The sequence below is a fragment of the Aricia agestis genome, chromosome 14, assembly GCF_905147365.1.
Source record: "Aricia agestis chromosome 14, ilAriAges1.1, whole genome shotgun sequence".
In the NCBI taxonomy this organism is placed as follows: domain Eukaryota; kingdom Metazoa; phylum Arthropoda; class Insecta; order Lepidoptera; family Lycaenidae; genus Aricia; species Aricia agestis.
In genome coordinates, this window is record NC_056419.1 from 6,788,676 (window position 1) to 6,806,098 (window position 17,423).

A 17,423-nucleotide genomic window follows, 5' to 3' on the forward strand; every position below is an offset into this window, starting at 1 on the left:
ATACACTTAAACTTTTCGATTTAGTTTTTTCTTATTAGTTTTTAAAACGTAATATGAAATTATTCTTAAATAACACAAAGCTTCTTCCGTCGACAACATGGTAACCCAGTGTACTCGTGTGTCACCGACGCGAGCCGAGTAAGTTCGCGGACTTAAAACCCGCGTACTTAAAGTTCGTACGTCTATCACCGACGCGAGCTGAGTAAGTTCGCGAACTTAAAACCCGCGTACTTTAAGGTCGTACGTCTGTCAGGCACTTTAATTTTTGGATAGCAAGTTTTGGAGACGACTTCTTAGCTCTTCTAGACTTGAAGAAGATTTGGGAATGCAAATTAAGTAGGTTAGTTAAGTAGGTAAATTGGTAATGGTAAAATATGGTTTGAAAACGATTATTTTAAATAAAGATAAGAAAGTAGGTGAATCAATGGGGGCGGGCGGTAAGAAATATTAATTATTGTTCTCATAGTGGGCAGTAGACAATGCAGTAGACAAAATAAGTTTGGGAACTCCTGGTCTAGACTCTTCCTTAATAGTCAACTATAACTTGTCTACCTGCCCCTGGCCTTGGTGATCAAAGACCTATGCCTTAGTTTGCTTCATGCTTGCGTCAGGCTTTCATGCGTCATGCTTCAGTACGAATGGGCCGCTCGACCGGAGAAATACCACGTTCTCACAGAAAACTGGCGTGAAACAGCGCTTGCGCTGTGTTTCGCCGAGTGAGTGAGTTTACCGGAGGCCCAATCCCCTACCCTATTCCCTTTCCTACCCTACCCTATTCCCTCTTAAAAGGCCGGCAACGCACCTGCTGCAGCTCTTCTGATAATGCGAGTGTCCATGGGCGACGGAAGTTGCTTTTCATCAGGTGACCCGTTTGCTCGTTTGCCCCCTTATTTCATAAAAAAAATATCCTTTCATCTGTCACGAACTGTCAAACAATTTTCTGCGTCTATTGTCCGAGGCTTCGTGCTACATTAAGACGATACTATTGGACGATACACGCAGATCATCCAATAGTATCGTGTTAGCGCGAAGCACTACGCATATTATGCGGCTGCGGCATTAGAGTATAACCGTAAAACGCCCATTTTGGGCGCTTGACAGACGAGCTAATAGTATAATATTCTGATTTCTAAAGTTAGCTCGACAACAATTATTTAAGGGCTGTCATGTAGATCCCCAATATAATTATAAGCCTTGTAAGATGTGATCTATATATATAAAAATGGATTTTCAAATGTGTTAGTCGCTCTAAAACTTGAAAACGGCTGGACGGATTGGGCTGATTTTAGTCTTAAAATATTCGTAGAAGTCCAGGGAAGGTTTAAAAGTGAGTGTTACATTATTATTAATAATGTAACACTCAGTAAAGGGAAACGGAATGGCCGGATATTGGACCAGCAGGCACATGGCTTGGCAGTTGGCAGCATTGAAAAGCGCAGGTTATGCCTTATGAAAGGCCAAAGGCCAGGAATGGTCTATTGTTAATGGTACTTAGTTCAAAATTAATTTTAACTAGCAACACTGTTTCCTATTATCTGACAAAAAAAATTGATTGACGTTTTTAGTTTTTGGGTGAAGGTTCACAAATGACGATTTTAATTATTGGGTGTTGATTATTTATAAATTAAACTGTTTTATTTGTTTGGTATTAGTTTTTGCTGAATGTGTATATTTGGAAGCTAACAAGTATGCCTTTGGCAAACGCCGTCGACCCATGGCGAATGCAAAATGTTGGAGATGTCACGGTGTGTTTGTAAAATTTTCTGTTTGTTTTCCTGGATATTACTCATCTTTGCATTACAACGTAATATTTAAACAGATCTGGTTTCCCTAATCGCGTAAAATTAAAGTAGGTTTCTACGCTGATTAAGCTGGTAAACGTTGTTTTTTCTGAACAATAGTCAATTATCTTTTAATTATTATACTGCATATCGTTACGACGACCGTAAAATATTAGTTATTTGTGACCAGTCGCTGCTACATTTACCTCTCAATTTATGGGCTATTGTAATAGCTATTTCTTTTATTTTCATTGGTTGATATTAATACTTAGTTATTTACAGCGTGGTGCGGGAATACAGGCTACAAACAGTCTTCCAATGGTCGTCGAAAACTTGTCAGAATCTAGGCAGACCTCTACGACAGAAAGCCTAGAATCATGCACATCAAATGACAGCTTTGAGAGGGAGGTTGAACTGCAGGAGGTTGTTAAGGAAGGCCATGAGAAAGCAGATCCATCCCAGTTTGAGCTACTCAAAGTACTTGGAGAAGGGTCATTTGGAAAAGTATTCCTGGTCCGAAAAGTTAGTGGCTTAGATGCTGGAACACTCTATGCAATGAAGGTATGCAATTTATTGGAATATTGAAAACTGATTACTGATTAGACTGTAAAAAATTTAATTCTTGTACTTATATGAAAAAAAAACCTCTTTGTATTAAAGTAAACACTATATCAATTGATTTGAATTGCAGTTATTTCAAGATAAAAACTCAATTTTGGCCCTAAACAAAATACAATATTCAAAACTTACTGTACATTATAATTTTAGGTACTTAAAAAGGCTACATTAAAAGTAAGAGACAGAGAACGTACAAAGATGGAGCGGAATATTTTGGTTGAAATGGGTCATCCGTTCATTGTGAAATTACACTATGCATTTCAAACAGCTGGCAAACTGTATTTAATATTGGACTTTTTACGTGGTGGTGACTTATTTTCACGTTTGAGTAAAGAGGTGAGAAATTGTACTATAGTTTATCTACACTACTATTATAACAAGGAAAGATATGTATTTTTGTATTGAGATGCTGTATGATCACCAGAGATCGGAATTGGGTGTGTGGAAATCCATGTTATCAATCCTGTTACAACCACTTAAGTTAAACCGGTTTTGCATTTTACCGGTTCAGTTTTGTATTTTTTTTTAACATGTTCCTTACCTTTGAAACACCGATTACACACACCGAAAAAAAGATTAAAACCACATTAGCATTTTGCAGACATGTAAAATTCTGTGTTTGGCCGACAAAGAAAAATTGAGACTAAAAAATTAATTTAGAACTGTATAAGCAGCTTGTAAATGTTTATAGTTCGGTGTTTCAAAGGTAAGGAACATGTTAAAAAAAAATACAAAACTGAACCGGTAAAATCCAAAACCGGTTTAACTTAAGTGGTTGTAACAGCTCCATATTATGTCCCGCTGCAAACTTTAGGTATTTTCACACACCCAATTCCGATCTCTGATGATCACAGTAGTGCTAATAAGAACATTAATACAAAATGTTTTTAATTAATCACATGGGTTATTTGTAAAAAAAATCTATGAATTTCATGCTGAAAACACTGCTGTAATCTTAACACAATCCAGTTTGTAGCAAGTATGTGATTTGTTTTGTACATAAATGAGTTTCATTCACACACAAAAATGTTTGACTTGTAGGTAATGTTCACAGAGGAAGATGTGAAGTTTTATTTAGCAGAATTGGCATTAGCTTTAGAGCATGTGCACAAATTGGGAATCATATACAGGGATTTAAAGCCGGAGAATATATTGTTAGATGCCGATGGTCATATAGCACTCACTGATTTTGGACTGTCCAAGCTTCCACCCAGTAGTGATAAAGCTTATAGTTTTTGTGGCACAGTGGAGTACATGGCACCAGAAGTTGTTAACAGGAAAGGACACACAATGGCTGCTGATTGGTGGTCGTTTGGAGTGCTAATGGTGAGAAATATATTTGAATATATTTTTTATATTATGAGCATTAAAAACTCTCCAGGATAAATTTTTGTAGGATTTATTTACAAAGGTCAATTATAAGGCACAATATAATAATTAAAAAATAAACACAGATTTTAAAGAACTACATATTGTGTTATTAAGTGTCATGTCACCCTAATTATTATAAAAATTAATGAATGTTTTTTATAATAAATCTAATATTCTCAATACTAATTTATTTCAGTTTGAGATGCTAACAGGCAACCTTCCGTTTCATGGTTCAACTAGACATGAGACCATGACTCAAATATTGAAGGCTAAGCTTGGTATGCCCTCCAATTTGAGTGAAGAAGCCCAATCGTTGCTGCGCGCGCTCTTTAAAAGAAATCCACAGAACAGGTAAATTGATTTATTGATTTCATGGATATTTGTAGATATAAATTATAATAGATATGTTACATAGCAGGAGGGGGCCAATTCAAAATATCACATTGGTCTTAATGATAAAGATTTTTCTTTATGACAATAACTCTTGTCATACAATGGTTTTGATTAATATATAGGTAATAAGTACATGGGAATACAAAGGTTCTGGGCCAGGGGGGGGGGGGGGGGGCAAATTACCCAGATTCTGGGCCAGGGAGGGGCAAACCAGATTTTTTATAAGCTAGGTGCTTATAAAGAATAAAAAATTAATAATTTTTATTTGTAAAAATATTGTATTGCAAACAAATGGCAAAAATTCGTTTTATGATTTTTAATTTTTATAGATGAAAGTACTAGATAATATACTTAGTAGGGACGTCAACATGATCCAGGGGGGGGGCAGCAGCACCCCCCCTCGGTATGCCCATGAATAAGTATACTATTTTCTTTCAGACTTGGGGCTGGCCCCAATGGTATCGAAGATATAAAGAACCATGAATTCTTCAACAGCATAGAATGGGATGCTTTGCTTAAGAAAGAGGTATGTTATAAATTATAATAATTATTTTGAAGAAAGTATTATTACTGATTACTGAAAACATTTTGGAGCAAGTAAGCTTGCTTTTGTACTGTCCTAACAACCTTATTAATCCATATCCATACTAATTGGTTTGTCTGGCTGTTAATTATTCACACTTTAACCTAACCTTGGTATGTACTATCAGAGAAGTTGGTTCCTAGGCAGATGGTGGACCATAGTAGTTTGGTCATGTTAGGTCAAACTCATCTGACCGACAACAGCTAACATTGAATTGACATAAGCCGACCAAATGACGTAGGTCTGTCAACTGCAGAGGAATCAATTTCCTTGGGTATGTATACTATATAGTAGGAGATCCGGCCATAGAATGACCCTCACCCATCGTATTACGGGATGAAAATTATTTTTTTATAAAATTAAATATGTTAAAAAATTTATTTACAGGAGGTTGTCTGAAAAATTTGGTGCAAAGTGTAATTAATTAATAATTAAAAAATGATTTTTTTTCAAACATTACACTCATTCCCTTACGCAAAAAACTGTATACTAATCGAAAGTATGTAGCTCATAGAATATGCAAACGCTGGGTTGACTTTTTTTTTCCGGTGCAATTATCAGGTAGGCAGGTATATACAGGTAAATCGATACTAGTAATTTGCAACGATCCAGTTACGCGATAAACCTTATATCAAAATAAAGATAATTTTATTATGAATATAATGACATAAGGTTGGCTGCAAAAAGTTGGTGCTAAATCCCGGTTGTCGATTTTTAAAAAATGTAAAATTCGTCCTTCTCTCTTCACACTCACGCCCGTCTTTCATATGCCAGGTGAAAAAGGAGGACGCGGATTCATTTAAATAAAAAGAAAAATATTTTTTTCCTAATAAATATGTAACATTTAAAAAATCCGCTAGGTCAGTTCCTCAATGATAGAATTTTATACAATGTGTTAAAATATTAACTTAGTTTAATGCACGGTTATGGCAATATATGAAAAATTCGTGAAAATTAGATGCATCTTTGTGATCGAGAAAATTTTAAGATATCGTGTTTTTGGTAGGTCTGATTCTCGGAAATATAATGTAGTACCTATGTCTACAAAATGAAACAATTCGGGGCTTATTTTCAAGTATAAAAATGAATTATAAAATCGTCAATTTAGGGTTAGTCGCCCCCATAAGATAGTGATAGGGTATTAGAGCGAGCGAGAGAAATGCGTAGCTCGATTTTTATTCGGCGGTATCCGCTTTTCTGACATTTCACTAGATTTAGTTTAGTGAAATGACATATCACTAGATTTGTTTAGTAAGAAGACGTAAGAAACAAGAATATTCGGTATCTACCGCGATTTCGTGATATCCCTAGGGATTTCGGGATATCCCTGATATCTTCTTTTCCCTGCGACATATATATATATATATATATATATATATATATATATATATATATATATATATATATATATATATATATATATATATATATATATATATATATATATATATATATATATATATATATATATATATATATATATAAAATCTTTACATATATGTACTACATACATAATTTTATCATTTTGTGCAAAAATGCATAGCCGGATGCTCCGAAATAATGCTCAACACTTACTGTAGTCTATCGCTATCTTCCTCAATTTCACAAACAAAGAGCATGCGTACTCTCTTTCTTTCGACGATTGAGCGACACACAGCTGCAATGCTGCGTCCTTTTCTATCGCACTGGATACGTTCCTCGGACCTCTCTTTCGCACGTATTCAACCGCACGAATTTTACATTTTTTTAAAATCGACAACCGGGATTTAGCACCAACTTTTTGCAGCCAACCTTATGTCATTATATTCATAATAAAATTATCTTTATTTTGATATAAGGTTTATCGCGTAACTGGATCGTTGCAAATTACTAGTATCGATTTACCTGTATATACCTGCCTACCTGATAATTGCACCGGAAAAAAAAAGTCAACCCAGCGTTTGCATATTCTATGAGCTACATACTTTCGATTAGTATACAGTTTTTTGCGTAAGGGAATGAGTGTAATGTTTGAAAAAAAAACATTTTTTAATTATTAATTAATTACACTTTGCACCAAATTTTTCAGACAACCTCCTGTAAATAAATTTTTTAACATATTTAATTTTATAAAAAAATCATTTTCATCCCGTAATACGATGGGTGAGGGTCGTTCTATGGCCGGATCTTAGACTAATATGTACATACATACTTGTGAGGTTGAATAACGAATTTCGGTGCGAAGTTGTAAACTTTAACCAATTCATTGCGGCACACATTTTTTAAAACATTTAGTAGTGACGGCATACAATTTTCTCGTGACACGTTAGCCGCGTCATATGCCATAGAAGTTGGATATGTCTCGCCATAGATGTTGCAAACTTTAAGTAAACTGTAACTCTGTAATAATATAATCGATATGTACAGAACTTGTACAATAATTATTTATCGCGCGGAAACCGTACATTTTCCGGAACTCAAGTATATCCATACCGAAGCTAAATCGGTTCAGCGGTTTGAGCGTGAAGAGGTAACAGACAGACAGACTTTCGCATATATAATATTAGTATGGATATTGTGTTTATACAGATAGTACCGCCCTTCCGTCCGGCGGTGTCTCGCGCGGATGACGCGTTCTACTTCGACTCGGAGTTCACGTGCCGCACGCCGCGCGACTCGCCTGGCGTGCCCGCCTCCGCGAACGCGCACGAGCTCTTCAGGTAACGATAATGATTAACTTTGAATAACTATGATATGATAATATTATAAAAAAATAAGTTTAAACACTTACGGATTTTGTCGCGGGTGTGCCGTAAGTGTTTAGACCTTATAATAATGTCATTAGCGATACTCGCGTAAACTTAAGTATTTAATTCACTAGTTTTATTATTGGTACTAAATTTTATTGATAAGTAATTGAAAAAAAACTCAAAAATAGAAACATCGGTAAAATAATGACGTTCCTATCTTAAAAACTCTCCAAGATATAACAATTCAAAAATCACACAAAATAAACCTTCCCAAAACGTTCCATACAAAATGATAGTGGGCTATGACGTCACTGACCGATAGCATCGCGGGAGAACATTGTTCGATAGCTATGTTAAATATTCCGTTTATGATAGTGGTGTCATAAGAAAAATTGTTATAAATTGCGTAACTTATCGAATGGTATACAAATATTTAGAAATAAAAAAATCAACTTGACTATCCAACTTTGAAGGCTCATAAGTATAACTCATAAGAGTCATAAGTCATAACAAAAAAAATAGATAGATAGATAGATTCTATCTATTTTTTTTGTTATGACTTATGACTCTTATGAGTTATACTTATGAGCCTTCAAAGTTGGATAGTCAAGTTGATTTTTTTATTTCTAAATATTTGTATACCATTCGATAAGTTACGCAATTTATAACAATTTTTCTTATGACACCACTATCATAAACGGAATATTTAACATAGCTATCGAACAATGTTCTCCCGCGATGCTATCGGTCAGTGCTGCTTATATTTGACCTGCTTATATTTGACCTTGTCAACATTACAATTTAATAAAGATTTTGACGAAAGCCCATATCCGATTTTCTTTATTCGACTCAACCTTAATCCTCAAAAATTATGGAATTTGTTTAACTTTAAGAAGGAGACGAGTAGTCGTGGGTCCTAAAGTAAGAATTTTGCTTCTGGACTAAAGTCCTGATTACATTCTCTTTTTAATTTTTTGCCCAAAACATTCCAGTTTGTAAAAAATTAAGAAAATCTTATTTCTGTTCACAGAGGTTTCAGTTTTGTTGCGCCGTGTCTTCTTAACGATGAGGGTGACAAAACTCTCACTAGTCAAACCCAAAACCACACGGCACAACCCAAAACGTCTACGGAGGACTTTTGGGCTGGCTTCGTTAACAGAAACAATTTCTTTGATGAGTACAGGTAAGTTCATGCTTACTTTTAGGAAGGTTTTTATTGAAGAAATAAAGCTTGAAATGAGGCTAGATGTAAACTTAGTGACACCGTCAAACAGGCCTTATTTTTTTACTGTCTTACATTTATGGTTTATATGCTAGATAATGCATTTTTAAGTAAATGATATCCACATGGATTAGCTTAGGTAAAATATTTTTGATCGAAGCTCTATAATAAAAACTTTATTGTCTTATAATAAATACAAATTTGGAAAGGAATATGACTGCAAAGAGTTCAATTATTGTAATTATAACTATCCTACATACAGGCTATAAACTACTTTCAATAGAACATTATTTTATTATGGATAATAGTAATAACTAATAATAAAAATCTGTTTTTTTTTACTATGTATTGCAGATTAATGGGTGAATTGGGCACGGGCTCATTCTCAGTGGTTCGACTCTGCGAGCACAAAGCTTCAAAGACTCAGTATGCAGTCAAGATTATGGACAAACTGCAGTACGATCCACGAGAAGAGATTGAGATTCTACTGAGGTTAGTGGTAACACGCTACTAATAATTTAAAAGAGAAATAGAAAGTAGTTTCTGTCTCTACAACTCCGTTGCGCCAAAAATTGTTTATCTCGCTGGATCCATACATTTTTCCAGGAAAAAAGTATCCCATCTCCTTTCCCGGGACTCAAGGTATCTAATTTCAGCGAAATCGGTTCAGTTGTTTAGGCGGGAAGAGGTAACAGACAGACAGACACACGGACACACTTTCGCATTTATAATATTAGTATAGATATACAAAGATGCTTCTATTACTTTTTTTTTATAAAGCTGATCGCACATTAATTGTCTGCAGTAGCGTACGCGCCGTACGCACGAAATGCGGCGCGCACGGTGCAGACGAATGTGTGAGGTTTTACATCATTTCATACAACATTTCTAAAATACTGCGCGTTCGGCACGTGCGTGCTAATAAATGTGCAATCACCTTAAGTGGGACAAATATACTGATCATTTTGTAATACACAGATACAGCCAACACCCGCATATAATCACGCTGCGCGGCGTGTACGCGGAGTGCGGGCGCATACTTGCGGTGACGGAGCTGTGTCGCGGCGGCGAGCTGCTGGACCACATCACGTCGCGCCGCTACCTGCCGGAGCGGGAGGCGGCGCCGCTGCTGCGGAACGTGTTGCAGGCGGTGCACTATCTACACGCGCACACCGTGGTGCACAGGTACAGTAGCACCCGCACATATACTGGCGGAGACGGAGCTGTGCCGCGGCGGCGAGCTGCTGGACCACATCACATCACGCCGCTACCCGCCGGAGCGGGAGGCGGCGCCGCTGCTGCGGAACGTGCTGCAGGCGGTGCACTATCTTCACGCGCACACCGTGGTGCACAGGTAATAGCTTACAGTAAAGAAAAGCGGCAATAAGAGAGTATACTTCGCACCGGTATAATATATAGCTTACAGTTAAGCTTGGCGAGCACGGACGATAAGAGAGTTTACGTCGTGATTGGTTAAAATGAGAAAACGCATATACGCATTTATGTACGCAAGTTGATACGTAAATACGTGTACGTGTGCAATGGGACCATGTTACTAATGATTTGATTTCGTATTTCATCATTACATATCTGTTAACTATACAAGTAAAGTTGCTGAGGTTTACTTACTGACACTCTAAAGGATTGAGACCTTTTTATTTATATTTTCTATTCTTTTTCAGAGACATCAAGCCGTCGAACATTCTGTTCGCGACGGCCGAGCGGACTCCGGCCGACATTCGTCTGGTCGACTTCGGCCTGGCGAAACAACTGCGGGCGGAGAACGGGTTATTAATGACGCCGTGCTATACCGCCAACTTCGTAGCGCCTGAAGTGCTCAAACGGGCTGGATATGACGCCGCTTGTGATATATGGAGCTTAGGTTAGTAGGATGGCGCTATAGAACTGGGACAAGATGCCAGAGTCAATGACGTTTTTTTTATCTTACCAGAAAGCTATGACTCTTGTGTCAATTAAGATCTATACACAAATACCGAAAAAATTACGCTTGAAATAACGCTTATGTTCGTGTGTTTTGTTGTGCTTAAAATTGCGCACCTGTAATGTATGAGCGGGCTTTTTGTTTTTATACCAATAAGGACGTTATATTATTTTATAACATATTTGAGGGGAAACAGAAAAAAAAACAAATATCTATATATATAAAACTCAAAGGTGACTGACTGATTAACATAGTGATCTATCAACGCGCAGCTCAAACCACTGGACGGATTGGGCTGAAATTTGGCATGCAGGTAGATGTTATGACGTAGGCATCCGCTATTCGATATCCGATTTTGATAAATTCCAACCCCAAGGGGTTAAGATAGGGGATGAAAGTTTGTATATAATAATACTTCTTAACGTCAGCGAAGCCGCGGGCAAAAGCTCGTTAAATATAAAAGTAACAAAGTAATATTCTGTAACCACAAAAAATATAGACCAAAAACTACTAATACTATGGTAGTGTTTTCGGCGAACTAGAAGTAGAATGCATAATGAGATCCAATTAAGTGGTAACTTTTAATTGCAGGCTCATCAAGTAGGTATTCTGTTTCCTATTAATAGTAGTAACTTTTCCATGTATCTTAAAATCTAATTATACGTTCAGGTGTTCTGGCGTACATAATGTTGTCGGGGCGCACGCCGTTCGCGTCGACCGGTGATGACACGCCAGAGGCTATACTCGCCAGGATCGAGTCCGGAAAGGTATGTAACTGTATAAGTTACACTTACCAGTAACAATATACAGTATTGCACAGTATTGACGTTGTATATGTTTAAAATTTTGTAAATAACCCCCTTTTTATAAAAAAAATTGTGTAATTATTTTTATTAGAAAGGGTAAAAAAAGTGGAAAAGTTAGTGTTTGAGTTAGTTTCCAAACCGGCAAATATCATGAAGACATTCAGATAATGTTTTAAATAAAATTCATTTTTATTTGAGTATAAATTCGTTTCAGGTGGATCTAGAGACGGGGGCGTGGCGTTCCGTATCCGTGGAGGCTCGGTCGTGTGTCCGCCGCATGCTACAACTGGAGCCGAACCGGCGTCCCCGCGCGGCAGCCCTACTGCGAGAGGCGTGGCTAAGTCGCCCTGCCCCCGCCGCGCCCGCGCCCGTCCCGTCTGAAGACGCCCCTGCACCCGCTGACCTGCGCAGAGCCGTGGATCTCACATTCCAGGTACTGCTGTCCTTGTAACATATTGCTGTCTCTCTCACTCTAAAGATTAAGGCGCGTTGAAGTTTGTATCCCGCGCCCGCTCCACCCGATAAAGCCTCCTGCACCCGCTGACCTGCGCAGAGAGGTGGATCTCACATTCCAGGTAATGCTGTCCTTGTCACACATTAGCATGCCAGATATTGCTATCTCTCTCACATTATGAAGGCGCATCGAGTGCCGCGCTACTGCGAGAGGCGTGGCAGAGCCGTCTCGCTCACGCTGTGCCGCGCCCGCACCCATGTCGCTGTCTTTGTCCTATATTAGTATGCCAGATTATGCAATAATAATAAATTCGGCCAATTTCGAGTTGGACTCGCACACGAAGGGTTTCATACTATCCCTCGATCGTGGATTCCTGGAAATCTATTTTTTTCGCGGTCGAATTCGACCGCTTGGGAGTTGAAGCATTAAAATGCAAAAGTAGGCAAAATTGTGTTGTTTGGATTGGAGCTCCCCATAATTACTTAGTTTATTTTAATTTTATTATTAAAGTTAAAATACAACAGATTAATATGGGAATATTATACGCCTCCTTAGGTTTATTTTGTTCCTAATATTTGTATTATGTAACACACAGCTTCTTAATTATTAAATGATACGTAACATTTGTGGTTTCTAGGCAATGACCTCCGCCCCAATGACCCCGCACGTGCTCGGCCCGGTCACCCAGTCGACGCTCGCGCAGCGCCGCATCAAACCGCAACGTCGATTTCCGCCCACACAAGTCTAAACGTGATATACCAAAGGTGTTGCCAACTGAAGGTTTTGCCACTAATGCCGGTATAAATAGTCAGTACTCAAGACGTACCTCGGTCTCAAGAGACGGTTCAGGCTCTGTGATTGGTTGGCTGTCAAAATTTGGACCAATCACAGAGCCGAACCGCGTCTTAAGACCGAGTGGCATCTTAAGTACTGACTATTTATACCGGCCTAAGACCTGTAATAAACCAGCTAGGATTGCTGCTACATTTTTGAGATGCCGTTTTGTATTAGTAAAAGGGATTGTCCATTAATCACGTGAGACTTGGTGGGAAATTCTGACGAAAATCACGTAATCTTAAACCTTACTATGTATCACCAGGGGGGAAGGGGATTAAAAATGCTAAAGAATCATGTGGTAAAAAATGGAAGACCCTAAACGTAAAAGTACCGTACATGCGTGTGGCGTATCAAGTGCAAATATACGAATAATATACAAAAGTATACACTCAAGTGTGCTGTCAAATTGTTACTTAAAAGCTGTTTGTGTGTGGTCAAACTTTGACTTTTGTGCTTAGCGCTGAAAACTTATAAATACAGTTCGACAAGGCTTTATATGAACGTGGTGAGAAAAGGAACTAAACTCTTCTATCATACAAAAACGTCATTTTTAACATGTGTTTGACAGTTCTCCTTTACGAGGAACGCTCCCGTCAATGTCACCCACGTTCATTTACAGCCTTGTCGAGCTGTACATACTTAGTTTGATTCAAGACATCAAACTAATAAACTAAGTGTCTAAACACACTAGGCCGAAAAAACGCGACCGAAGTTCGGCATGATTGACACTGACCATCTTGCAACGCTAAGGCCCGTATAAGTAGTCTGCTCTTAAGACATAAGAGCAAAGAGAATATAAACTACGTAACAAGAAGTGGGACTTAGAAGACAAAAATACAATTCGATTTGATTTGATTCAAGATCGACTGTGATTGGCTAATTTTTAAGCAAGATCGACTGTGATTTCCTAATTTTAAAGCAAGATCGACTGTGATTTCCTAATATTAAAGCAAGATCGACAGTGATTGGCTAAACTTCAATAACTGACGTAATTTTTTTTCTAAGTCCCCTGTCCCGCCTCTTTTTAAATTCTCTGTGCTCTACAAGTGTCAAGAGCAGACTATTTATACGGGCCTAAGAGCAGAGTAGACAGAATGATAGAGTATACCGACTTAGAACTGATGTTGAAATTTTTAAATTTGACGTAGAATGACGAAAATCGTCGCTAGGGTTGTTAACTTGTTACGTACGAATTTAAAAATATGACATATTCGATGGACGTGTTCCTCTTTGGTCGTTTTGTTGTTTGTGTTTTGGCACATGCGATTAAAATTGGCAGAATCCAATTTTGAAATATTTATTTTAAATATTTAAAAATAAATTATATCAGCCAGCGCGAGGGACAATCCATTCATAATCCTAGTGAAACCCGACGAATTTGACAGATATTGAAACCTGTCCGTTTCTTTGCAGTCGAACTACTGGTTTAGTTATGTCTATTGTGCTAAGAGCGTATCAGCCAAGATTGGTTTTGAGTAGGAGTACGAGAACGGTTTATTGTACGGGCCTAAGTAATGGTCTTGATTCGCCGTAAGGTGAAAATTTGGAGAAAAACAATAGCCGAGTCGTTTATCTTGCCTTTTTGCGGATATAGACTTGTGGTTTTCTAGTTGATTCCGAAGTTTGCTATTATTATGTTGGCAAAACTGTGTAACCTCTACGCGCCTAACCGTAGGCATCGATAGTAAGCCTAAAACTATCCTATTTAGTTTGTGAGTGTTGTCTTTCCGTCTGGAACTATCCAGTAATGTCAACAAGTATTTCTAGGTACTAAGGTGTTCTTGTGACTCTCCTATTTTACAAATTATTTCGACTAACGCAATTATTTAATCGCTAATGTTAAGACATTCCATATTTCTATCGTATATAATTTTTCTATGATAGGAATTATTATAGTTTTTCTATAATTATTGTCTTCCGGGACGATTTTATTTCTAAGATTTATTAACTTACGGGTGCACTTGACATATTTGACTATTATTACTTATTTTTTTATATAATAACACACTATTAAACATAATGTTGCCAACTTAAAAATATAATTGAAAAGTTGTGTACTTTAGTGTATTTTTATAACAAATAATGACTTTTACGCATTTATAAAGCCAGTGCTACGCCCACCGAGTGATTTTATCACTAGCGCCATCTATAAATTATTGCTGGTAAAGTTATTCGCATTTTTATAGGTTTTTTTTAAAGTTGAGTTGTTTAAGTGTGCTCGTAAGTCCTAATCTAAGTCTATCTGTGCCATTATGCCTACGAATTGATTTTACTATTGTGCAATTGCTAGAAAGGTAGGTAGTGGTCATGTGTTTTGAAGCTTTATTTTTTACAGTATTACATGAACATTGCTCCGTTGTATATAATATATTATACTCCACCCATGAAATCGTTCTATTTTTATACCATTTATATTAAATATGGGACTTTTAAATGTATGTAACTTGTGGTCGATTGCTAAATAACACATTCTCAAAACAAATCAACCCCACCAAAATAATTTTAAGATATGGTTCACGTTTAAAAACCAAAATTGATTCCAGTTAGTATTTACTATTTGAGAAATATTTCAGTTTTTTAGTGTTCTCATTTTTAAAGAATTTGCAATTAATTGATCACATGTTTTCAATACCGTGTCAAAATTAATTAAATCTAGCATTTCATAGGGCCACATGAAATAAAATTCCAATCAAGTATTGTTTGAAAGTATATTTCTAATATAAGATAGATGTTATGAGTGTTTATTAGTTTGTGAGGCCCAAAATTAAGTCAAACATTGCATTAGCTTATTTTATAATGCTAGAATATTTATGAAAATTTACGATTTTGGGCTCGAACGTAAGACATAGTTATAATTTAGGTGAATAAAATGGCCTATAATCATGCTTGATAAATTATTAAGAGTATATTTGTATGTCGTCATAATATCATTATATAATATTATGAAATTCTTATTAATTTTATTAATATTTGGTTCTATAATTCCAGGATATTTACAATTAGTAAAATAAAAATTTAAGAAACAAAACATTTATGTTAAAATAACTAGGCTAAATTAAGAAAATAAAACATAAAATAAGTGGGTAATATTATGTTTCGCTTAAATATGTAAACGTGTGTAATTATTCAAAGGATTATAAAATTTAATCATAATGAAAGTCATATTTTTAATACAATATTGTTAAACGACACAAAGTATATTTTTATATGTGCACAAAAAATTTTACCTCATGAAAATAGGACAGGGCACCGCTCGGTCGCACAAAATGTTATATTATAATGTAGAGTTTATTATTTTTCAATACTTACCCAAATTATTTTTTAATAATAAAGCTATAAAGTAAGTTTTAATTATATAACCAATGTGAAAGTTTAAATACTAAAGTAGGAAAGGGTTTGTAAATTAAAAACTCAAGACTTTTTATCCTCAACATGACGTAAAAAAAATTTTGGAACTTAAAAAATCATAGAATGCACTTTTGAGAATAAATATTGTAACAATAAGTTATTTTGCTTGCCAACCACTGTGAATTCCGATTGTACACTATCTCTTTAATAATAATAATATTTATTTTTCTAAATCGCATCTTCAACAATGCATTATAACCAAAGACTTCTATTTAAACTGATGTAGACATGGCATACGCACCAAATGTTCCGCCGTTCCAATAGAGCTAATTCACACCATTGCAGTCAGTGTTCACTGGCACGCTGTACGCGACGGTCGTATGCGAGTGTGTACGGTTAGCAAAGAAATTTTGAAAACAAGCTTAGTTTTATTTTCAGATAGGTACTAAATGTAATCAAAGGGCAAAATGCTATCTTGTGTTGTAAGATTTTGTAAAAAATATACAAATAAATAAAATAAATCTTCAGGGATTACCTTTCACAGGTAACTATCATAGTTGTTCACAATAGATGAATAATTTTTACCTGACTACAGCAAAGAAAAAGTAAGGGTTATGTGTCTCAGAGGCTATGTATGTATGTATGTATGTATGTATGTATGGATATGTTACCGTTAATTTGCGTAAGCCAGTTAGAGTGCAGATTATCGCGGTATTCTGCAGATTATCTGGGTGAGTCATTTAAAGTGCAAAAAATTGATTATATTCTTACATTACTAGATAATCTGCAGAATATCTAGGTAATCTGAAGACTACTGACCATGCATACGGTAAATTGCATAAATCAGGTTCATGTTTGAATAAATAACGTTATTTAGTTGTAGGTATAGGGATTATTGAATTTAATTTTTAGGACCTGAACAAAGGAATAAAATATTAAAATTTAAGTAACTAAAATATTACTGCACTGATAAAATGTAACAGATCGACTAGAAAAAAACCAATAATAAACAATTAAAAACAGTCTAATGTCAGCCATACACGCAACGGTCTACCGGAGAGGTCTACCTGTGCAGGTATGCCTGCGCAAGTAAATCGGAATGTGTGTGGGAATAGACCTGTGCAGTTGCTTGGACTTGCGCATTCGACCAGCGCAAAATCGAGAATCAATTCTTTCGAATGACACCTGCGCAGGCATACCTGCAGGTGACCTTTCCGGTAGACCGTAGCGTGTGTGGTAGCTAGGTAGTGGTTTAGTTCACTGTCTTCTGCAATTCAATGATGTTCCATTCGTTATTATGCAAACTAACTAGGTAAAATACAAAAATTTGCTTTTTTGA

At 36.4% G+C, this 17,423-nt stretch overlaps 1 protein-coding gene across 2 annotated transcripts; it reads left to right on the forward strand.

Moving 5' to 3' along the window:
- The first annotated feature begins 1,574 nt into the window (after positions 1–1,574).
- LOC121733635 (ribosomal protein S6 kinase 2 beta) lies at positions 1,575–13,809 on the forward strand. Of its 2 annotated transcripts, none has more exons than XM_042123949.1 (15): positions 1,575–1,745; positions 2,064–2,342; positions 2,550–2,735; positions 3,441–3,725; positions 3,967–4,121; positions 4,602–4,689; positions 7,315–7,445; positions 8,506–8,658; positions 9,052–9,189; positions 9,676–9,882; positions 10,380–10,579; positions 11,309–11,406; positions 11,660–11,878; positions 12,537–12,693; positions 13,487–13,809. In XM_042123949.1, exons 1-14 carry the CDS (start codon positions 1,689–1,691, stop codon positions 12,645–12,647), a joined length of 2,307 nt encoding a protein of 768 aa, XP_041979883.1. In that variant the 5' UTR covers positions 1,575–1,688; the 3' UTR covers positions 12,648–12,693; positions 13,487–13,809. The 2 variants fall into 2 exon arrangements, with proteins under 2 accessions (XP_041979883.1, XP_041979884.1); XM_042123950.1 differs by lacking the exon at positions 1,575–1,745 and adding an exon at positions 1,786–1,849.
- The last annotated feature ends 3,614 nt before the right edge of the window (positions 13,810–17,423 follow it).